Here is a 24,653-nt window from a genome sequence, read left to right on the forward strand (position 1 = left end):
GGAGTGCTCAGAGTGTATGTTGATGGAGGGGAAGAGGTGACTGGTTTTCCCTTCGCCTTAATTTTACCAAGCCCAAGTTTTTAAAAAACGATAGAATAGCACAGTTGGGTCAGAGCTTGTAAAACGGCAGCCATCCAGTACGGCGCAATCTATACTGTGCAGTCGTGTTTTTTTTTTTTACTGTTGAGATTACAGAAAAGTCTTACAGTCAAGGGCATTTTTTAATATTTTCATAATTAATTGGCTGACAGAATATTTCACCACCATGTGTTTCCATCTCCTCTATTCCTTTCTCAAACGTGCAGAGGGGCTGTCAACAGTTTAATTCCACGTTTTGTTGTGAAAATGTTACTATCACTTGGTTTCCCAAATTAAGCACTGGGAAGCTACAGGAACAGGGTTGGAGAGCCAATGGCATACAGAGTTTGGGCAGAAAATCATCTGTCGCGCAGATGATATGGGTTGATGGGTGGAGAGAAATAACTGGAGTATCCTACCTGGCATGATTGAAAAACGAACTGGTGGTAGATGACTTGAAGATTGATGACATGTATTTTTACCCCTGCCCTTGTTCCTGACTGGCTGATGTCATGATCGCCATAGCCTATCCAACCAATCAAGTCCTCCTTTCGGAGGTGGTCAGGAAGATATGGTCACAATCAGTTCTTTTAATAATCTAAACTGGTATAAAAACATTTTTATTTCAAATTGAATACAGAAAAGTCAACCTAACAACTTTGACAGACATACAGTTGTTAACTTTGATCAACACAACAAAAAGGTAAAAGCAAATATACAGTAACTCTGAACACATGAGATGTGACTTTGGTGCTGTCAAATGTCTAAAACGCTATATACAGTCCACATACTATAGAAACATTCATTCAAAGGTCATATTCAAGAATTGGTTGTCTATTTCCAAAATAACGGTTGAAAATTACAAAAAACATTCAAGCAAAAGCATAACACATTGAAAACATTTTCAAAAGTAATAGATTGAAGATGACAGAATAAAGGATTAAAAAAAAGACACCGGAAAGTAATTTCTTAACTGTCCATTGATGGAATAGGAATTACGTGACTATATCAAGTCTGAAACGCACAGAAGAATATTACCATTTTTAGTATATATAAAATCCACTCAGAACTGCTCAAATGCCGTGGTATCATGGAAAAGGATAACACTTGTATTTACATCCTGGCCACACCAAGCTTTCAACAAAAAAATAGATGATTTCAAAGGTCTTGCATTCTTCCAAAACATTTTCAATAGTTACTGGTGGAGCGCATGCTACGGTTGCAGTCCCTGTGGCTCTTTGTTACAAAAGTATGGGGGCAACAAATGAAAAGACACTCCCTTGCAGTATATATGGCTTAATCCTGATTATCACTATTCTGATGGTTTGAATAAATCAACCAATTGTCGTGGGCTTTTGAATAATGTCCATTAGTAAAGTCAACCAACCAAGGTTCTCTTCAATTCCAGAGCTTCGATTCTCTTCAGTTCTCAGGAGATCTCCTCATCCACCGTAAACTCTTGCAGTTGCTCCTCAACAGAACTCAGCTGATCCTCCTCGCTCTGTTGCTGCTCTGGCTCCTGGTTAGACTTCTGCTTCATACCAGGCTCTCCCTCTGGTTCATGGCGCCCGTTCTCCATGTTCTCTGTGCTCTCGAAGCAGCCAGAGTCCCTGGGTACGTCACCCTTCTCCTCAGTGCTACTTCCCTCCTCCTCCTCTGGCTCAGACTCGTCATCCGCTGAGGGGGACAAAGACCAAAACAATCATCAGCATCAATATAGCGTAGAGAACTATCCCATCAATTTCAGTTTTGGTCCAAATGCATTATTTCAGTATGCATGTGCCTCTAACGCCAGGGAAATTGCCTTTGAAGTCAAGTGCAGTGCGACATCAGCGCAGTGTGGTTTGTTTGAATCCCAGTCGTGATGTACGTAATTTAAAACAGGGAAGCGCGTTGAAGCCTGAGGGGGCTAGCAGCCAACCAAGCAGTTATGTTCAGAACAGAGGAAACAGCCATAATGATATGGATCATAACTGGTCGGAAACAGGTGTTTTTAAATGAGGGCTAATTATCTGACTCGAGGGAAGAGAGCTCCCATATCAAAGTGTTTATGAGGGCCAAATGGGGTTTCCTACAGGCCAATGCAGTAACTTGTGAGCGGAATGTTGTACCTTTTTACTGTACAGTTTGGCTCATGAAATTAAGCTAATTAGGTAGCAGTTTCCCAAGAAAGGAGGGAAAGCTGAAGATGGCACTGTACAGAGAACAGTTATACACTTATTAGGCTTTGCTGAAAATGTCCTGCATTACATTACATCTTGAAGTACCACATAGGAGGCTATGCTCCCATGTAAATGAGAAATGAATACATACAATGGGGTGATCGCTTACAGGTACATTATGGCATCATCTCCCTGTAGTAAAGCATTGCATCTGTGTGCTTAGTCTTTCTGTGATTTATTTTGTGATCATGAGCCCCCTATAGTGCTTCTTGTGTGATCTAGTATGTTATTATATGGAATTGAGTGTGGACCTACAGTCACGCAGCAGCTCAGTAGCAGTCAGAATCTTGGTACGTTGCTCAGCATCTGTGATGTTAAGTTCGTTGAGGTGGGACTCCTTCAGGCCGCCAAAGTCCTCCAGGCTCTGGAAGCCGTGCATAGACAACAAAGAGCCCAGCTCCTGAACAACAGAGAGAATCATCACATTAGCATTAGTTTTTCACAATAATCCAAAAATAAATGTTAATAATTTGACAGGGATTTCTGAGAGCTTCGAATGCAATGCAATTATATGAGATGCGTTGTCAGATACTTATCCAGTTTCACTGTCTTTATACATCACTTTATACATCACCTTTTCCAAATCTGAACTGATCTAAGTTAATAATGATTGCTCTTTGATTGCGTTCTCTAAGCCAATTGTCTATTTGAATCTGTATGAGATTAAGAGGATATGACTGTCTTACGGTGAGACCGATCCTCTCCAGAACTTCCTCCAGGGTCTGGGGCTTGTTTTTGGCCTTGGAGAAGCGGTTCTTGCTGGAGCACATTTTCCTCATGGGCGGCGTGACCTCATCCGGTAAGATGTTGACATAGATGAACTTGAAGGTGCCCACCTTGTTGTTGAGCTTCCCTGTCCATGTGCCCACCGGGTCCTTCTCAATGATCTGGATGATGTCACCTTTCTGCGGGAGAAACAGTGGATGATGAATACCTCGATTCAAACTAGATCCAATCTGCTTCCCAGTTATATAATACAATGTGACCACGTACAGTGCCTTCAGAAAGTATTCATACCCTTTGACTTATTCCACATTTTGTTATGTTACAGCCTGAATTAAATGGATGACAGATTTTTTTTTCCCTCACCCATCTACACACAACACCACATAATGACGAAGTGAAAACATGTTTAGATTACTTTGCAAATTAGTTGAAAATGAAATTCAAAAATCTAATTTACATAAGTATTCACACCCCTGAATCAATACTTTGTAGAAGCGCCTTTGAGGGTGATTATAGTCATCTTTGGTATGACTGTGTCAGCTTTACACATCTGGATTTGGGGATTTTCTCCCTTTTCTTCCATGCAGATATTCTCAAGCTGTCAACTCTGCCATTTCCTGGTTGCTAAAATGCTAATAGTATAGCTAATTTCAGTTTATATGACATAACAAGCAAGTATGGTGTAGAGAAACATTGTACCATCATAACCGCAGTGAAATATATTTTCCATATGCTGGTGTACAAAACCAGTAAGTAAAAGATGCAAAAATGAAACTTAAGAACGGGAAACATAGAAATAGCGCACATAGAACAGATCTACTGCTTCTTAGACTTGCTTTCAATGAGAATGACAGATCTATAACTGGTCAGTTCACCCAAAAAGTTACATATTGCAGCTTTAAATTATATGGGGAGCGGCGTTGAATAGCAATCTTCAAGTCTTTCCAATGGGATTCAAGTATGGTCTTTGGCTGGGCCACTCGGACTTTCACATTCTTGTTCTAGCATTGCTTTGGCTGTATACTTGGGGTCATTGTCATGTTGGAACGTAAATATTCTCCCCTGTCTAAGGTAATTTTCACCCGGAAGAAAGGTCTCAAGGATTTGTCTGCATTTAGCTCCATTCATTGTTCCCTCTAACCTTACCAGTCTCACAGTCCCTGCAACTGACAAGAATCCCCATAGCATGATGCTGCCACCACAATGCTTCATGGTAGGGATGGTGTTAGACGGGTGATGAGCTGTCCTGGTTTTCTTCAGACCACAGAATCTCTCACGTGCCATCATGTGCCTTTTTCTCAGGAGTGTCTGGCCACTCTCCCATAAAGGACATTGGTTAATTGGTGTAGAGACTTGTCCTTCTGGCAGGTCCTCCCATCTCAGCCAAGTTCTGTCAGAATGGTCACCTCCCTGACCAAGGTCCTTCTTGCCCGGTAGCTCAGTTAGGTTGTACGGCCAGCTCTAGGCTGATTAGTTCAATATTCGTTTCAATTTCCCAATGAGGAAGACCACTGTGCTCTTGGAAACTTTCAACACTCTAGAAATTATTTTATACCCTTCCCCAGATACAGTATCTTCCTCATCACAATTCTGTCGGAGATCTACAGACAGTTCCTTGTACTTCATGGTATAGTTTCTGCTCTGACATGCAATGTCAACTGTGGGACCTTTTATATAGACAGGTGTATATGTTTCTAAATTCTGTCCAAACAATTGGCCACAGGTGGACTATGTGTCATTTCATTTAATACATTTTCAGAAATTACAAAAAATGTTTTTACTTTGTCATTATAGGGTATTGTGAGTAGATGGATGAGAGAAAAACATATATATGATCCGTTTTGAATTCAGGCTGCACCAACAAAATGTGGAATAAGTCAAAGGGTATGAATACTTTCTGAAGGCACTGTACATTTTGTAGTACTATGTGAAGTGGTTCGTTCTGTCACCTTTCTGCAGGAGAAACAGTGGATGACTACCTCGATCCAAGCATTATCTGCATTCCAGTTAAGTAGTATATGATCACATACATTTTGTGGTATACAGTATGTGAAGTCGGTCTGTAATTCTATACTTCACTGAGCTACTCTAATAATGGCTGCATGTCTAATCTGGTCAGCGCTCAGTACAATTGGCCTCTATATAGATTCAGCCATGGATGATGACTAAGGAACCATTATTTTATTTCACAATCTGTTCACAATCTGTTAACAAGTTCTTTCAGGAGGGCCTTACTGGTTAAACCAGTCAATGCGGCTAGGGGGCAGTATTCGGAAGTTTGGATGATTGACATGCCCAATGTAAACTGCCTGTTACTCAGGCCCAGAAGCTAGGATATGCATATAATTGGTAGTATTGGATAGAAAACACTAGCGTTCCCAAAACTGTTAACAGAATGTCTGTGAGTATAACAGAACTTATATAGCAGGCGAAAACCTGAGGAGAATCCATCCAGATTTTTTTGTCTATGGGAATGTGAATGGAATACCTCACAGATTGCAGTTCCTAGGGCTTCCAGTAGATGTCAACAGTCTTTAGAAAGAGTTTCAGGCTTGTTTTTTGAAAAATTAGCTAGAATTTGTAGTTTTTGTAAGTGGCTCCCATTTTGGCTGTAGTGTTGTGGTGCACGTTGGTGAGGGTGCGCACTTTGATATTTATCTCCGGTAATGAACATACTATTCTCCGTCTTTAATTTTAGCATTTATTTACATATCAGGGTACCTGAGGATCCATTAGAAACATTGACTTGTTTGGACGAAGTTTATTGGTAACTTTCGGGATTCATTTGTATGCATTTTGAACGAGGGAAACCGGTGGATTACTGAGTCAAGCGCGCCAACTAAACTTACTTTTTTGGGATATAAAGGAGGAGGAAGATCTTCAAAGGTAAGTGATTTATTTTATCGCCATTTCTGACTTTCGTGATGCCTCTGCTTAGTTGGAAAATGTTTAATGTGTTTGTATGCGGGGCGCTGTCCTCAGATAATTGTATGGTGTGCTTTGGCCGTAAAGCCTTAATGAAATCTGACAAAGCGGCTGGATGAACAAGAAGTTAAGCTTTTAAACGATGAAAGACACTTGTATTTTCATGAACGTTTAATATTATGAATTTTGTATTTTGAATTTCACACTCTGCAATTTTACCGTATGTTGTCGAGGTGTGGCGCTAGCGGCACGCCTAGCCCAAAGAGGCTAAGTGGACCGTCAGTCTGGTTAAACCAGGCTACTTACTTGGAGCTTGAGGGACTCTATGTCGTAGGGGCTGGGGATGAAGTCTGTGTGGACACGAGCACGACCACAGAAGGGGCCTGTGTAGGGAGGACTGGACTCCTCCAGCCTCATGCTGTCTCGCTGGCTGTAGCCACTGTCCAGGCTCTGGCGGTCCCCACCTGTTGTAATACACAACACCCATAGTCAGACAATCACTGGAAATCACTTGGCTTGGTTAGATATTTAATTTAACCTATCTTAACTTACACCCAGAGAGCTGGCGAGAGACGGGGCTGTGGACAGTGTCCTCGGAGCCAATGGAGCACACAGATGTCCTATTGCCTGCTGTCAGGCCTGGCATCCAGTCTGTGGTGGGAGACAGGGAGCCCTCCTCACCACTCTCCCCCTGTATACATAAAGGATATTATTTAGGTGTTATACAACAGACAGAGCCTTCAGGTCAAAATATGCCCTAACCATAGACATATATTTGTTATACAAAAAAAGTGTGTTGTGTATATACATACAGTGGGGAGAACAAGTATTTGATACACTGCCGATTTTGCAGGTTTTCCTACATACAAAGCATGTAGAGGTCTGTAATTGTTATCATAGGTACACTTCAACTGTGAGAGACGGAATCTAAAACAAAAATCCAGAAAATCACATTGTATGATTTTTAAGTAATTAATTTGCATTTTATTGCATGACATAAGTTTGAAACATCAGAAAAGCAGAACTTAATATTTGGTACAGAAACCTTTGTTAGCAATTACAGAGATCATACGTTTCCTGTTGTTCTTGACCAGCTTCTTGACATACTGCAGCAGCGATTTTGGCCCACTCCTCCATACAGACCTTCTCCAGATTCTTCAGGTTTTGGGGCTGTCGCTGGGCAATACAGACATTCAGCTCCCTCCAATGATTTTCTATTGGGTTCAGGTTTGGAGACTGGCTAGGCCACTCCAGGACCTTGAGATGCTTCTACGGAGCCACTCCTTAGTTGCCCTGGCTGTGTGTTTCGGGTCATTGTCATGCTGGAAGACCCAGCCACGACCCATCTTCAATGCTCTTAATGAGGGAAGGAGGTTGTTGGCCAAGATCTCGAGATATATGGCCCCATCCATCCTCCCCTCAATAGGGTGCAGTCGTCCTGTCCCCTTTGCATAAAAGCATCCCCAAAGAATGATGTTTCCACCTCCATGCTTCATGGTTGGGATGGGGTTCTTGGGGTTGTACTCATCCTTCTTCTTCCTCCAAACACAGCGAGTGGAGTTTAGACCAAAACGCTCTATTTTTGTCTCATCAGACAACATGACCTTCTATCATTCCTCCTCTGGATCATCCAGATGGTCATTGTCAGACGGGCCTGGACATGCGCTGGCTTGAGCAGGGGGACCTTGCATGCGCTGCAGGATTTGAATCCATGACGGCGTAGTGTGTTCCTAATGGTTTTCTTTGAGACTGTGGTACCAGCTCTCTTCAGGTCATTGACCAGGTCCTGCCGTGTAGTTCTGGGATGATCCCTCACCTTCCTCATGATCATTGATACCCCACAGGGTGAGATCTTGCATGGAGCCCCAGACCGAGGGTGATTGACTGTCATCTTGAACTTCTTCCATTTTCTAATAATTGCGCCAACAGTTGTTGCCTTCTCACCAAGCTGCTTGCCTATTGTCCCGTAGCCCATCCTAGCCTTGTGCAGGTCTACAATTTAGCCCTGATGTCCTTACACAGCTCTCTGGTCTTGGCCATTGTGGAGAGGTTGGAGTCTGTTTGATTGAGTGTGTGGACAGGTGTCTTTTATACAGGTAACGAGTTCAAACAGGTGCAGTTAATACAGGTAATGAGTGGAGAACAGGAGGACTTCTTAAAGAAAAACTAACAGGTCTGTGAGAGCCAGAATTCTTACTGGTTGGTAGGTGATCAAACACCATTTTCTTGTTCGGAAAGTGAGCCATGGGCACACTCCAACACTCAGATGTCATTTACAAAAGCATTTGTGTTTAGTGAGTCCGCCAGTTCAGAGGCAGTAGGGAAAAATTGTATTGGACAATTTTTCTGTCCGGCTAAGCATAACATTTAACTAGTACTTTTGGGTGTCAGGGAAAATGTATGGAGTAAAAAGTACATTATAATTGTTTTATCTATTTAACTAGGCAATTCAATTAAAAACAAATTCTTATTTACAATGACGGCCTACCCCAGCCAAACCCTAACAACACTGGGCCAATTGTGCGCCGCCTTATGGGAGTCCCAATCACAGCCAGTTGTGATACAGCCTGGAATTGAACCAGGGTCTGTAGTGAAGCCTCTAGCACTGAGATGTAGTGCCTTAGACTGCTGCGCTACTCGGGAACCCCCTTTTATTTCGGAGATACCTTAAAAAACGACTTAAGTAAAAATACTTTAAAGTACTGTGTCCACTAGGGGGAGGCACTATCAACCTTTTGAAGATATTCATAAAAAGAGGTACAGTATTGACACAGGTAACTACCAAAATAATGGAAACACTTGAGTAAATGAGGGATACAATGTAAATTGAAAGCAGGTGCTTCCACACAGGTGTGGTTCCTGAGTTAATTCAGCATTCAACATTCCATCAAGCTTAGGGTCATGTATAAACATTCTGGGCAGGCCATTATTTTGTCTATCATGGCTATGCCCCCATAGGATGACAATGCCCCCATCCACAGATAAAAAGTGGTCACTGAATGATTTGATGAGCATGAAAACGATATGCCATGGCCGTCTCAGCCACCAGATCTCAACCCAATTGAACACTTATGGGAGATTCTGTAGCGGTGCCGGAGACACCGTTTTCCACCACCATCAACAAAACACCAAATTATGGAATTTCTTGTGGAGGAATGGTGTCACATCCCTCCAATAGAGTTCCAGACACTTGTAGAATATATGGCAAGGTGCATTGAAGCTGTTCTGGTGGCTCATGGTGGCCTAACTCCCTACTAAGACACTTTGTTGCCTTTATTTGAGTTGTCATATGATATTCAGGAAATAAAGTGTGTCACTTTCAGGGGTAAACTAAATATCTATGTCCCCCAAAAATGTATCACATATTTGAATCTATATTTGATTTTTGAAATATAAATTATGTTGATGTTTACAATATAAACTCAGCAAAAAAAAGAAACGTCCTCTCACTGCCAACTGCGTTTATTTTCAGCAAATTTAACATGTGTAAATATTTGAATGAACATAACAAGATTCAACAACTGAGACATACACTGAACAAGTTCCACAATGTGTGACTAACAGACATGGAATAATTTGTCCCTGAACAAAGTACTGCAGTCCATCTCCTCCTCATGGACTGCACCAGATTTTCCAGTTCTTGCTGTGAGATGTTACCCCACTCTTCCACCAAGGCAAGTTCCTGGACATTTCTGGGGGGAATGGACCTAGCCCTCACCCTCCGATCCAACAGTTCCCAGGCATGCTCAATGGGATTGAGATCCGGGTTCTTCGCTGGCCATGGCAGAACACTGACATTCCTGTCTTGCAGGAAATCACACACAGAACGAGCAGTATGGCAGGTGGCATTGTCATGCTGGAGTGTCATGTCAGTATGAGCCTGCAGGAAGGGTACCACATGAGGGAGAAGGATGTCTTCCCTATAACACACAGCATGGAGATTGCCTGCAATGACAACAAGCTCAGCCTGTTGATGCTGTAACATACCGCCCCAGACCACGACGAACCCTCCACCTCCAAATCGATCCCACTCTAGAGTACAGGACTCATGTAACACTCATTCCTTCGACGAAAAACGCGAATCCGACCAGAACCCCTGGTGAGACAACTGTGACTCTTCAGCGAAGAGCACTTTTTGCCAGTCCTGTCTGATCCAGCGACGGTGTTGTTGCCGGTGATGTCTGGTGAGGACCTGCCTTACAGCAGGCCTACAAGGCCTCAGTCCAGCCTCTCTGTCTATTGCGGACAGTCTGAGCACTGATGGAGGGATTGTGCATTCCTGGTGTAACTCGGGCAGTTGTTGTTGCCATCCTGTACCTGTCCAGCAAGTGTGATGTTCAGATGTACCGATCCTGTGCAGGTGTTGTTACATGTGGTCTGACTATCAGCTGTCCATCCTGTATCCCTGTAGCGCTGTCTTAGGCATCTCACGGTATGGACATTGCAATTTATTGCCCTGGCCACATCTGCAGTCCTCATGCTTCCTTGCAGCATGCCTAAGGCACGTTCACGCAGATCAGCAGGGACCCTGGGCATCTTTCTTTTGATGTTTTTCAGGGTCAGTAGAAAGGCCTCTTTAGTGTCCTAAGTTTTCATAACTTTGACCTTAATTGCCTACCGTAAGCTGTTAGTGTCTTAACGACCGTTCCACAGGTGCATGTTCGTTAATTGTTTTTGGTTCATTGAACAAGCATCGGAAACCGTGTAAACGCTTTACAATGAAAATCTGGGTTATTATTTGGATTTGTTGGGTCCTGCTGAGTTTAATTGCCATTTCATTAGACAACCTGTCAGTTATGATGATTTATTGGTAAGAAGACAGACATCACGTTGTAAGCTTTGGAACCATCTTTGTTAAGACCAAACCATATAGTGTTATGGGCACTGTAGTATATCACGCTACACTTACCCCCTCCTCTGCCAGGGCCTTCTGTACCGTCTTGGAGGTTTTGCGGGTCATGGTGCGTGAGATGACTTTACGCCACGACTTCTTCCCCTGCTTACTGCCACTCTTCAATGCATCCTCCACAGGCATATCCTCTGGCACCTAAAAGGTTCATTTTGGTTACCATTTCAACATTCACATAAGTCTGTCTTTGCAAGATGTGGGTGTTGTGTGCTGTTTTTAATCTATGTGGATCACAAATTAAGTGCACAGGGTCACCTAACTAGGGCTGGTGCGGTCATTAAATTATGTCAGCCGGTGATTGTCAAGCAAATAGCTGCCGGTCTCACGGTAATTGACTGTTAATTAACATAAACAGGTGTAGCATCACCTGTCTTCCATGCATAGCCCACAAGCCACTGATGCAGACCTTTGGAACATCTAGCATACGTTTTAAAAGTCTAATAAATCCTATTAAAGTAGCCTACACCATCACAACAAATCCATTCATTATTTCAGACAAGTCTAAATAAACATGACATGAAGAAAATGTAGTCTATTTCAGAATAACAGATTAGCATACTCCGAGATGCCCTTTTATAAAAGGCCCTGATCTGGCTATACCATATTGTGAGCTACACTAGTTCATTTAGAAGACCAGATTTGCTGAGAATTCTGTGGCATTATTTTATATTTTATAGTATGAAGAATACAATTGAATACATTCTAAGGTTCTAAGGCATGATTCTACTTTAATGGCGATTTGAAAAAAGTTGCATGCAAAGCTCCGCTTTGTTTCTTGTGCAGGCTACACACACTTCATCAGTCTCTCATTCACAATTTGACAAGCACTTGATAATATTCTCACCAGGCCTCGAATTTCCTGGCGGCATCCCCCTTGTGTGGCCGTAACGCCCTCTAAAAAAAACTCAGTTGTGCTCTTGGACTGAATATAATAACTAGAATTCCCTTCTCCCAGCTGCCAATCATTGTGCTCCAAAGCACCTATCTCACACGGCTCTCTGATATGTCAATTCGTATTATAAACTGGATGGTTTGAGCCCTGTATGCTGATTGGCTGACAGCCGTGGTATATCAGACCACATACCACGGGCATGACAAAACATGTTTGTTTTTTTAACCCCCTTTTCTATCCAATTGTTAGTAGTGACCGCAAATGCAATTATGCATGTAATGCTTTATTATAAAGGTACATTTTTATGGTGTAAATGGACTTGAAACTCACGTGCGGCCTATCTATGCCAGTTAGGCTCAGCTTAATTATTATATATTTATATTTATATATATTTTTCTCCCCAATTTCAATCTTGTCTCATTGCTGCAGAGGCCAAGGTCGAGTCATGCGTCCTCCTAAACATGACCAGCCAAACCGCGCTTCTTAACACCCGCCCACTTAACCCGGAAGCAAGCTGCACCAATGTGTCGGAAGAAACGCCATTCAACTGGATGACAGAGGTCAGCCTGCAGGCACCCTTCCCACCACAGGGAGTTGCTAGAGCGCGATGATCCAAGTAAATAAATATAGTAGGCCTAGCCTATAGAAAGCTGATGGGATTTTTTAAAGAGGCATCTCAACTCTTTTCTCACGCAATTGCATAGCCTATATAAACGTTGCGCAACATGAGTTCATGGGCTCTCGTTAAGTGTTTGATTTGATTTTTGATCACATTTGCATTGACGTCAGAGTGATTAGAAGAACAATAGAGGGCTGAGTACCAGGCAGTTGGCAAGTTTGGTAGGCTACTTATGACCATCAGCATCAAAGCTTAAAGAAGCCTAGTTACCATGACTAAACGGTCACGTGGAATTTGACTGTGATCATGACTCATGACCACTGGTGTGGCGGTAATACGGTCACCATAACAGCCCTACACCTAACCTTTAATTCACAAAAATGTAAGTGATCAATGTAACTTGTGTGATGATGTGCTCTAGAGTGGTTCATGCGCACGCTTCACACACACACAAACGGATTGCAGTGTGTGACGTGAATCAGTGATTGGGATGCTGTGTCGGGGAGAGTGCTTCCAGTGAGGCTTGGCTGTGATGACAGTTTGCGTGTGTCACCGGCAGAAGGCCCAGAGAGAGAGAGAAGAGCAGAGCATGGCGCAGTGAGTCATACTAGCTCCTCCCCACAGGGCTACAGTGTTGTGTCAGTATGGCTTTATGGTGAACGTGGAAGCCTACAACCCCATCTTCAGCACAACAGACCACATCACCACAAGTACTGTAAACACATACTGCAGATTTATCATATACATACAGAGCAAAACTTGAAAATAAATGCAGAGACACATACAAAAGCATGGATGCACGCACGAACATTGCTAAGGCTGATATCTCTATTTAATCATCTCCGGAGGTGGAATAGTTGTCGTGAATGGGATCTGGCTGAGAAGCAGCAGACTGTCTGGAAGACACAGCAGCCAGCGGTTCTCTGCTTGACTGGCTTTCACAGAGGACATCCTGCTCTGGTATTTCTGTCCTTCTGTCTCTCAATGTGGTTTGATTTGCCCGCAGCTCTAAGCTTCATCCTCTGAACTTCCTCTCATTGTTGAAAACCTCTTCTAAACTTCTACCTCTGTCTAACTTCCAGTCATACTGTTTGTAAAATACAGTAGAGAAATAAATGCTATCCATTCAAGTTTGATTATATTGTCATCAACGTGAAACTGAGGAAGTCCAGACCTCGGCTATTGTTGGTGTCAGTTGTCGACAGTTCTTTGTTTTTTTTGCCATTTTTGGGAAGCACGAACTGCAAACTTCCATTTATCGTTAAAGATTCAAACACTGATGTCAGTTTTCCCTTTGTGTTCAATAGACAATTTAGTGTGAATGTAGGTATGGTTGAAACTCAGTTGTTTGCATGAACGTTAACCAGTATGTCCTCCGTCGAGGAACAAGTACTTTTAGAATTTCAGTCAACTAAGAGATTGAATTTGAAACCATCCCTGTATTTATTCAATCCATTGTTGCTATTAAACTGCAACCTGATGGGATTATGTGAATACATATGGCTGCCAATGGAAGACAGCAGATGCTTTTGTTTTTAATAGAGGTAGTTCGATGAACCATGCTCATGTGGAGAGTAACCTTCCCCAAAGGCCTGAAGAATTGCTTTAGCTTCCCAAGCTAATGCCTAGGCTTTAGCTCAGAAGGCTAACACAGCAGACTGGAGACCCGGGTTCAAGGCCAATCAGTCTCACTGTAAACTTACTGTGTAGTCCAAGTTGAACTCCTTGTCCACCACTACTGGGGACTTGGGCTTCATGAAGTCCTTGAAGCTGCTGGACCTCTGCAGGGTGAGCTGTGGAGACAGAGGGAGGACACAGATAATTAATGTAGGGGAGACGTAGAGAAATACACATATGAGTCATAAAAAATATAATCTCGACATTTCAAGTCATGTGGTCTTAAAAACGTTTTGTCAAAGATATTTTTGCACCCAGAGAGTTCTTCTAGTAAAATACGCAGACAGTTGTAATAGAGACAATGAGCCAGGAGGAGATAGAACCTTGGCATGATATCTAAAATACAGTAGAGAACACATGGTAGCATTTATCATTTTGGCAACTTCTTCTAAAGATTTCTTTTTAGATTTGAGGAAGAAGAAACTATCAGATACAGCTGAGAAGAGGAGCCAAAATGCCACTGTGGCCACTCTTTGGGGGTTTAAGCCTGGTTATGGTTCAGGCCTCTTGTTGAGCACTTACAGTAATGAATCATCAAGTTTATTAAAATGAGAACTTAACAAAACCAATTCCTCTTATTTCATGAAGCGCCTACATTCAACTAAATGTACCTGATAGACATTTCTCAGAACATTAGAAACAGCTGTGTGCAGAGTTTATATTTTTAGTGTTGTTGGTTGAAATCACTCCTGAGATGGTACTTTACACACTGATGTTTCACTATACGTGGTATCACGTCCTTATCAGTCGAGATTCACAGAATAAATCTATATCAGACAGGCTTAGTCATGACGCTAGCTCAGCAGGTCGTCATGGGATATTTAGTCATATATTATGTGATATGTATCCTTACAGTATATCCTGATCAATATCTGACTACAGGTCAAAAGGACACTGCTGCTCCCAAAGCTGCCTGCACAGATGGTGACTGTATTAAAAAGTGCATTTTGTACCTTTCCTGGGTCACAAATCAATACAGTGGGCTGATCCCAACCAGGCTATACCAGCATGCAGCATGAGACACGGCTTACCCAGATCGACAAGGCTTAGACGCAATCAATAACATTATAGAATACTGTTCCCAAAATATGGCAAAGATAAAAGCTGAAGTCACATCTGCTGTTTTTATAGACTAGTGTGCTTCTATTTGCTCTATGCCTCCATCTCTAGTCTCTCCAATGCATTTCAATAAACCCCTTAATTAGCCTTTGCGTCTGTTCTCATCTCTGATTATACACTTCAGCTATGAATCAAAGATATTCCCCATCTGTGATTACACATATGATCGAGTCTCAATTTGATACTGCACTGAGAATCAATACAGAAATCGTTGATGCGGTCAAACAGTTTCCACTTGGAGTTCTCTATAGCGATAGGGCAGAGTGGGGTAAGTTGAGAATATATGTGTTTTTGATATTCGGCATCACTCCGTCAAGGGAATTATTGTATTCTTTCTAACAAAGCTATCTCCATAACATTTCAGGATGTTGTGTATCCCTGGAAATAAGAATTAATGTAAAACATTACAGTTTTGAGAACAGAACTGAATCCAAAAAAGGTGGTCTCTTGGCACAACTTATCCTGAGTATATGGGGCAAGTTGAGCCATGGGACAGGTTAAGTTAAGCCGCCTACAAATTGCTGTACTGAATTAAATATTGCCACTACTTTTTCAAAACCATGTCTATATTTAGTTTTCAAACACCCATTCAACGCAATCACGCCCCCTTTTTCTCCCCTATTTCGATGTTGTCTCATCGCTGCTACTCCCCAACGGGCTTGGGAGGCGAAGGTCGAGTCATGTGTTCTCCGAAACATTACCAGCCAAACCACGCTTCTTAACACCTGCCCACTTAACCCGGAAACCAGCCGCACCAATGTGTCGGAGGAAACGCCATTCAACTGGACGACAGAGGTCAGCTTGCAGGCGCTCGGCCTGCCACAAGGAGTCACTAGAGCGCGATGAGCCAAGTAAAGCCCTCCGACCAAACCCTCCCCTAACCCGGGCGACGCTGGACCAACTGTGTGCCGCCCTATGGGACTCCCGATCACGGACGGTTGTGATACAGCCCGAGATTGAATCCTGGTCTGTAGTGACGCCTCTAACACTGCAAAGCAGTGCCTTAGACCGCTGCGCCACTCGGGAGCCCCATTTAGTATTTTATTCATTTTAAGAATCTTTTAACACAGGCTTAACACCAAACAAACACTTACTACTTTTTAAAAACACTTTTAACATAGTACAGGCCCTTTTTTTTTTTTTACTTCATGGGATCAGAAATAATGCCTTGCTATTAGCTCAACTTACCCCAAGGCAAACATTTGGACTATATTAGCCCACACAGCTACAGTACAAGGATGGACTTTCATGCTAGCTTTAGGACCTCATATTGAAGCTTTTAGAGACCCCCAACTGATGTATAGAAACATTTTAAAATATCTACTTTGGTTTAGAAACAAGCATCATGAAACCTTTAACTGTTTTTTGGACCTAACTTGCTTACCCCTTTTTCATGTTTTGTTCTTCACAGACTCCATGAAATTATTAAACATTTTGTGTATAGTTTCCTAGAAACAATGGCGTCTCAACTTACCCCACTCTCCCCTAAGCAGCCATTACTTTCCATATGACACCATGGCCTATGTTCATATCCACCTCTCCTTCTTGCCTAAAGAATCCTAAAAATCATTATAAAAATCCACAGAATGTGGGTACATGTTGGGCAACTGTCAGCATCCAATTGCTGCAGGTGTCTAGACAGCCTTGGTGGCAATAGTGGTCTATGTCGTCTCTTCCTGATGCCACTGAGTTAGAGGGAACAACTTCTCAGAGAAGATAGCGTTTGTGTAGTTTATCGTGTTAGGCATTAGTATCATCTAATATCCATTAGGTGATCTTGCTGAGGAGCAAATCATTTGCCTTGTCTAGCATCAAAACCCACTGAAGTGTCATGGTGGTGAGGAGCAGTGAGGTGATGAGATGTGTAATGATGAAACTTGGATAGAAGCGTAGAATATGCATGCAGATGGAAAACAAGGGCACTGGTGTTAAACATAGGAGAATAGCTGTTACCCAACCAGAGCTTTAGAGCGAGAAGCCACAAAACGCCTAAGTATGACTCAAACTGAACTTAGCTGCTACGTCCATGGCCAATAGTAAAATGAATCATACAGCAATATTAGAGGAACTAAGGTTTAGTGCCAAGAGAAGCAATACTTTGTCTTTTTAACCCTGACAACCAAGGCTCCCATCTATTTCAGTTCCAAGAGTCAGAAGTTGTTTTTTTCAGGTCACCACAAAGGTTTCTTCAAGCCTTTGTAGCAAAACCTGTCCATGTTGGCTGTACATACAGACAATGGGCTAATGTGCCTCTCACCGTCATCAGTGTTTGAGTTTGTACAAGGGAATGAGCCAGAGAAAGTAGCACTCTAAATTACTGTTCATCATGTGTTCATTCATCAATAAGATGAACATGTTGTGTTGCTCTCGTTTTAGCAAAAAACTTTGTTTTTCACTTGATCACTGCTCATTTTGAGAAGAAAAAAAATTGCAGTCCAAAGCCCTTTTTGCGGTGTTCAGACAGCTCTTCTCCTCTTGTCTTTGCACTTTGTATCAGCATGACTCACAGACACAATCCTCCCATCCAAACACAGACAACCCGAACCTCCTCACCTTCTTCTTCTGCACCTTCTCCTGCACCTGCTCCTTCTCTGAGGCGTTGGAAGGTTTTCGCCGTAACATTGTTCCTCTACGGTTCCTCCTGCTATTCTTTTTTGGTCAAACAGTGTAGAGACGGGCACCAACACAGACTTCAGCAGCTCCTGTCACTCTGATGTCACTTCTAGAGAGCTCTGACAAAAAGAAGTGACTTCCTGTTTGACAGAGAGGAGCAGAGACTGAGAGGAAGACACGTGACCACACAGGAAGTGGAGAAGCAAACGTCTGTAGGCGCTTTGGTTTGGGTTTGACAGAAAAACTCAACATTGCTTGTATTTTATTTTCTTCCTTTTCATTATCTTAATAACCTTGGGTGCCAGGCTTTTTTCGACATACATTGCTGGTGAAAGTGCCGATTCATCTCTTAAGTTCACAATACTAATGGCTGATATCAGTGGATGCTGGTGAGAGGCGCTATAGGAGGATGGGCTCATTGTAATGGCTGGAATGGAATAAATGGAACAGAGTCAAACATCTAGTTCGACACCGTTTGATACCGTTCCATTTATACCACTCCAGCCATTACAAGGAGACTGTCCACTTATAGCTCCTCCCACCAGCCTCCACTGGTTGATACAGTCAGAAAAAGTAATGGTTCTAATCCAATTTGTCTAAAATAGGGGATGGCTAACATAAAATAGGGGTTAAGCCACGGAACAAGAGTAGCCAGCAGTTAAAGATGACAATTTTCTGTGTCGGTAGGCCTACTCTGTCTGGGGTGGAAAGGTAGGCTTTCGAACTTTCGAAAGTACCATGCTCAGATTCCTGATGATGTCTCAGATTTAATTATTTGCAAACAGGGACAGTTTTGTATCAAACAACACACACTGATTTGGCATTGGAGAAATCTGATAAGATGAACACATAGGGTTACGCAACCCTGCTGCCCTATATACATAGACTTGGACTCACTGGCCACTTTAATGGCCAGAAGCGGCAGGTATCCTAGTGATTAGAGCATTGGGCCAGTAACCAGAAGGTTGGTGGATCGAATCCCCGAACTGACAAGGTAAAAATGTGTCGTTCTGCCCCTGAACAAGGCATTTAACCCACTGTTCCTAGGCCATCATTGTAAATAAGAATTTCTTCTTAACTGACTTGCCTAGGGCTAGGGTCAGTTTGTTATATCTGGAGTACTTCTCCTGTCCTATTCGGTGTCCTGTGTGAATTTAAGTATGCTCTCTCTAATTCTCTCATTCTTTCTCTCTCTCAGAGGACCTGAGCCCTAGGACCATGCCTCAGGACTACCTGACATGATGACTCCTTGCTGTCCCCAGTCCACCTGGCCGTGCTGCTGCTCCAGTTTCAACTGTTCTGCCTGTGGTTATTATTATTGGACCATGCTGGTCATTTATGAACATTTGAACATCTTGGCCATGTTCTGTTATAATCTCCACCCGGCACAGCCAGAAGAGGACTGGCCACCCCACATAGCCTGGTTCCTCTCTAGGTTTCTTCCTAGGTTTGGGCCTTTCTGGGGAGTTTTTCCTAGCCACCGTGCTTCTAGACCTGCATTGCTTGCTGTTTGGGGTTTTGGGCTGGGTTTCTGTACAGCACTTTGAGATATCAGCTGATGTACGAAGGGCTATATAAATACATTTGATTTGATTTAGTTAAATATACATTTATGGAACACTAGTCACTTTAATAATGTTTACACACTGATTTACTCATCTCATATTTATATACTGTATCCTATTCTACTATATTTTAGTCAATGCCACTCTGACATTGCTCTATCTAATATGTATATATTTCTTAATTCCATTATTTTACTTTTACATGTGTGTATTATTGTGAATCGTTTTTAGATACTAGTGCACTGTTAGATTCTACTGCACTGTTGGATATAGGAACACAAGCGTTTTGCTACACCCACAATAACATCTGCTAACTATGTCTATGTGACCAATAACATTTAATTTGATAGGGCTATCTGTGTCCATTCTTAGCCTGTAATTTCTGTAATTTGTGTGGTATTAATTGTATGAAATGTTTATAAAAGGCAATTTTTCTCAAACCTGCAATTACGATGATAGATTCATGTAATAATTTTACTATAAAGGAGAGAGATTCTTGCAAATGCTTTTACTATAAAAGAGATTGTTCCATCCCTACTCTTGTCCACGGTGGTCTGTGAACCCACAACCTTCTGGCCCGCAGCCCTGAACAACATTTCTGCAATGCCACGTAGCCCACTACACAGGACCAGGAACAGTTTCTAAAACTGACTCTGGCCTGTCCAAGAATTAAGGCTAAACGGTAGACAAGTTCTCTGCTATGCATTTTGTTTTAATTATTGTTTTGCATATAGGGGAGGGTCTCTCTTTTTTTCTCAAGCATTCAGGGTGGATTTAGGTCAAATATATTTTGCTGAAGGGAGGGCCATTCATTTTAATTTCATACAGGTCTGATTTTCTCCATGTATCCCTTATTATAAAAACAAGTTCAATCCCTAAAGGTGTGTAGTAATTTAACCATTTATTTTCTGAAAATTATTTCTCACATATATAAAAGATGTTTCCAAAATATTACCGCAAGTGATGCGTTTTAACGTTCAGAACAAGCATCGGGGCTCTTCACAAAACTCCCCAGAATACACTCAAAAGGCACCGACGGGCAGTAGTGTCTATGAATGGGTTAAACAAGTTCATTCCTCCCTCATTCTGTCTATATTTACCTCTTGCGAAAAAGAAGGCAGATCCACCAGAGTGCGAGAAATGAATCATATTTTGCATGTAAAAGGAGTAGTGGAGGTATTCTTCCTCTTAACCCTAACATACTGAAAAATAGTACTGGGCGGGAGTAAAACCCAACCCTGGCTTGAAAGCTGCCATCCCTTTTGGCATTCACTCCTCCACATCCTATCTGCTATGAGTGCTCATCATTCGAGTTTTCAAAGTGCTATTCACTTGTTGTTGTTGGGCACTGTTACTAGTCATGCCAGTCATACGAACTGCTGGCCAGAAGAAGATGAGTTCCACCTTTTATAGTGATTTCTGTCTGATAGAGGTGCTAGTTAAGGTTGTGTCTGATAGAGGTGCTCGTTGAGGTTGTCTGATAGAGGTGCTAGTTGAGGTTGTGTCTGATAGAGGTGCTAGTTGAGGTTGTGTCTGATAGAGATGCTAGTGGAGGTTGTGTCTGATAGAGGTGCTAGTTGAGGTTGTGTCTGATAGAGGTGCTAGTTGAGGTTGTGTCTGATAGAGGTGCTAGTTGAGGTTGTGTCTGATAGAGATGCTAGTTGAGGTTGTGTCTGATAGAGATGCTAGTTGAGGTTGTGTCTGATAGAGATGCTAGTTGAGGATTCGAGCACTGAGCCAGCTTTACAAAAATACCCAAAGTATTTATATCAGAGCAGACCTGAACCCTGGAAGTGAAAGCGAACAAGAGATGACACATTTAGAAACTGTAGCTGATGTGCAGGTGTAAATCCCTGTCACAGGAGAAACGCACAGCCTGCCCGACCAGAAACACATCCATGTTGATCCTCGTTAAGGTATACAGAGTGGTCTGTCAAATCACGCATTTCCCTGTGGATTCTTAGTTCTAGTATTTTCTTTACTGTCCATCGGTTGATTTTCTTGGTTGTTATTGGCTCAAGGTAGAAGTTGTCCTTGATTTAGGACCAGGTTACCCTGCCCCTCAATCCTAACTTTAACCATTAGGGGGATAGAACATACCTGCTTCAGTGGTTAGGGACATCTCCCTGACCCTGCAACTCAAGGGCAACTTTTACTTTGAGCCAATAACAACCAATAAAAACAACTAATGGATGATAAAGAAAATACTAGAAATAGAATCCACAGGAAAATGCGTATACATTTTACCTTTTGTATTTTGGACAAAACAAGCATTAGTAGGCCTATGCGGAAATGGACATAAAAGGAAGTAGATATGTGTTAAATGTAGCCTATTATTTTGGAGGGTTGGCAAACGACATGACTAGAGGATGCCCTAGTTTAGTTTCCGAAGGTTGGCAACAAGTTTGAGGTTTTGCGTGTTTGTACAAACGTTTGAGGGACAAAAGCATAAATTAACAATATTCAGCATAAGACATACTGGTTTCATTGAAAGAATAAACAGTAGCAATCCAAGAGGATGTACAGTATACACAACAGTATACACTTCATTTCAGGACAATGTGAAAGTTAAGATATAGTACATTTACTAGAACTGTGTTCAGGTCCTAGGGAAATATTTGCCTTACACAGAGGCAATGAGCTCATATTTTCAACATCAATTAATAATGGCATTGTTCCTCTTTTTCCAGTGGCCATAGCCACAGACCCAACCATTTCAAACACACAGAGTTAAATGGACAGTGTCATCTAACCAACAACAATACAGCACAGCCAAGCCATCTTTCTCTTCTTACGAAAACTTGTTTTCCTATGCGGGAGGGATGCAAGTCGAATAAAAGCATGCAGCAGGGCGGACGTCTTCGTAAAAGCCACATTCACACCTTCTTGCAGCTCTTGATAGGTCTGTTGCCAAGCAACAGCCCCCATCTCGCTGGCACCAGTTCTTCACATGTGGTAAAGCTAGACAAACCTCAAGAGCTGTTCAGATGGTTGGATGGGGGGGGGGGGGGGGGTTGGGGGTGAGACTCATATCAGACAGTGACAATGGCTGCTTTTAGAGACACTGATTAACACAGCATGTGATGATGACCCCAATTATCTGTCCCTCACAAAGTGCTAACAGGCACAGATTACAATACAACACTCACCCTGTCATCGTGGCCCTCTTGTAATGTAGTGTTTTATATTGAGTTTGTTTTGGTTAAACTTTTTCTTCAGGGAAAAGTACAGTATGCTTGATATGCATTCAAATCATTCTACACATAAAGTAAGTAGTGAACAACAGGTCAGTTAGCAAAATGGTACTCAAACTTTCAAATAATCCTCTTTTAATAAATTACAAATCAATTTACACTGTCTACAGCCAAGACACCCTTTTGGGATGCAAATTAAAAAACTGATTCGAAACACACAAAACAAACCAGCTGAACATATTCACCAAATAATGAAATAAACAAATTGAAATAAACTAAAAGGTACTAATCAAACATGAATTGAAATCAAACATTGAACGACAACAATACATTTACTATGCACAGGCACTGCATAGGCTGACAGCTAAGACAATAATACTAGTCATAAAAGATGCGATGAGAGTGCAATGAGATGAAGGGAGAGAAGGACTGAGAGATGGCGGGAGAAGTGGAGTGAGGGATGGAGGCTCCTCAGAGGAGGATGTGGAGGAGGGTGGTGGCCAAGGCGCTGAGGGTCAGGCTGAGGGAGGAGACGGCAGCAGAAGCAGTGGCACTCTGGAAAGGCACTGTGTGCTTCAGCATCCATGTCTTCTCCTCTGTCAGGCCCTGCCTGTCCAGCTCAGCCCCCATTAGCTCACGTATGGTCAGGTAATAATTATCCAGCCACTGCAGCTGAAGGGGAGAACAATGGAGACTGGGTCATTGGGGCACAGACACAAATGAGCAGCAACCCAGTGCCACACACCACAGTAAGCTGGCACGGACACACATGCACTCACACATGCCACATGCACGAGTGAAGGCTCCTCAGAGGAGGACGGACCATCCTTCTCAGTGAATTTCATAAAAATACTGAAACATTAAAAAAGTTATCCCTTTTAGATAAAACTATACTAAATATATTCACGTCACCAAATAATTAATTAAAACACACTGTTTTGTAATGAAGGTCTGCAGTGGCTTCAACAGTACTCTGTAGGGTAGCACCATGGTGTAACCAGAGGACAGCTCGATTCCGTCATCTTCTGGGTGCATTGACTTCAATACAAAACCTAGGAGGCTCATGGCTCTCTCCCCCTTCCATAGACTTACACAGTAATTATGGCAACTTTCGGAGGATGTCCTCCAACCTATCAGAGCTCTTGCAGCATGAACTGACATGTCGTCCACCCAATCAAAGGATCAGAGAATGAATCTAGTACTGAAAACATAAGCTACAGCTAGCTAGCACTGCAGTGCATACAATCTAGAGAGTAGTTGACTCAAAGAGAGAGAAAGACAATAGAGGAACAGTTTTGAACAAATTCATTTCTTTAAAAATAAAGGAGAAGCAAAAGAGATATTTAATTATATTTTTGTTTTACTTTCACTTAGCTAACAAATGCAACTAGCTAGTTTATCCTACTCAAACACCCGGCTCAAACAAAGAGGGATGCTATTGCTATGGCTATGGTTATCCAACACTGGAACTCTTCCAAGTCAAGGTAAGCTTTTGGTTTTATAACTGTATTGCCAGAGTGCATAGATGCAAGAAGGAATTCTACAATGAGCAAATGTCCACGCTGTTTGTACAGTATGTGGCTCCTATGAAAGCTAACTGTGTTTGCATGTGATCAGGGGTGTATTCATTCCACCGATTCTGTTGAAAAATGTTTCTTAAATGGAAGCAAATGGAAAGAAATGGGGATAAACATACCTGAATTTGTCCAATAGAAACTCTCATTTAGAACTGCTGGACTAATGATTACACCCTAGATCAGCTAGATGCAGGCAAGAGTGTGCAAAGCAGTATTAAATGTGTCACTGTCTGTCACCTCGATTACTAAAATGTTTCTCTCGACCAATGCACCTACGTTGTAAACTTTTTAGTTTGTAGTAACCTCATGATGGGTACAGGGAAAATGAGAGTATCAGGTAGTAGCCTAAACCTATTGATGTTACATTGAGCTGGGTGAATGGAATATGAATGACAGTCATTCAATATGCTGTAGTAGAAATAAGGCCATGCTCATAAAAAAATAATCGTTCTCCCTCATCTTAAACGTCACCTACAGCCACTGACATGCCAACTGACACTGACAATCAATGTATGTGTGTAAATATATACAGTATAT

General features: G+C 42.2%; 2 protein-coding genes across 2 annotated transcripts in view; both read right to left on the reverse strand.

Annotated features, from left to right (window-relative positions):
* Window positions 1–682: 682 nt before the first annotated feature.
* On the reverse strand, window positions 683–17,946 carry sash3 (SAM and SH3 domain containing 3). The gene is made up of 8 exons (XM_021584185.3): window positions 17,721–17,946; window positions 14,075–14,164; window positions 10,861–10,998; window positions 6,504–6,642; window positions 6,258–6,415; window positions 2,987–3,205; window positions 2,556–2,700; window positions 683–1,755 (listed from the first exon to the last, which is right to left on the reverse strand). Exons 1-8 carry the CDS (start codon window positions 17,787–17,789, stop codon window positions 1,508–1,510), a joined length of 1,206 nt encoding a protein of 401 aa, XP_021439860.1. The 5' UTR covers window positions 17,790–17,946; the 3' UTR covers window positions 683–1,507.
* A 4,711-nt stretch (window positions 17,947–22,657) lies between these two features.
* The window catches only part of xpnpep2 (X-prolyl aminopeptidase (aminopeptidase P) 2, membrane-bound), a 32,798-nt gene continuing 30,802 nt past the window's right edge, over window positions 22,658–24,653 (reverse strand). Inside the window, exon 21 of the mRNA XM_021584186.3 lies at window positions 22,658–23,211. Within this exon, the coding sequence (XP_021439861.2) occupies window positions 23,011–23,211 (201 nt within the window). The 3' untranslated portion in view covers window positions 22,658–23,010. The remainder of the gene's footprint in view (window positions 23,212–24,653) is intronic.

Source organism: Oncorhynchus mykiss, chromosome 25, assembly GCF_057628025.1.
Source record: "Oncorhynchus mykiss isolate SJ-2025 chromosome 25, ASM5762802v1, whole genome shotgun sequence".
Taxonomy (NCBI): domain Eukaryota; kingdom Metazoa; phylum Chordata; class Actinopteri; order Salmoniformes; family Salmonidae; genus Oncorhynchus; species Oncorhynchus mykiss.

Coding starts and splice junctions, on each gene's coding strand:
- sash3 (XM_021584185.3), bottom strand. CDS start 17,789: ATGTTACGGCGAAAACCTTCCAACGCCTCAGAGAAGGAGCAGGTGCAG. Junction 6,643..10,860: donor AGGCCCTGGCAGAGGAGGGG/GTAAGTGTAGCG, acceptor TTATGTATACAG/GGGGAGAGTGGTGAGGAGGG. Junction 3,206..6,257: donor TAGAGTCCCTCAAGCTCCAA/GTAAGTAGCCTG, acceptor TTTCTCCCGCAG/AAAGGTGACATCATCCAGAT.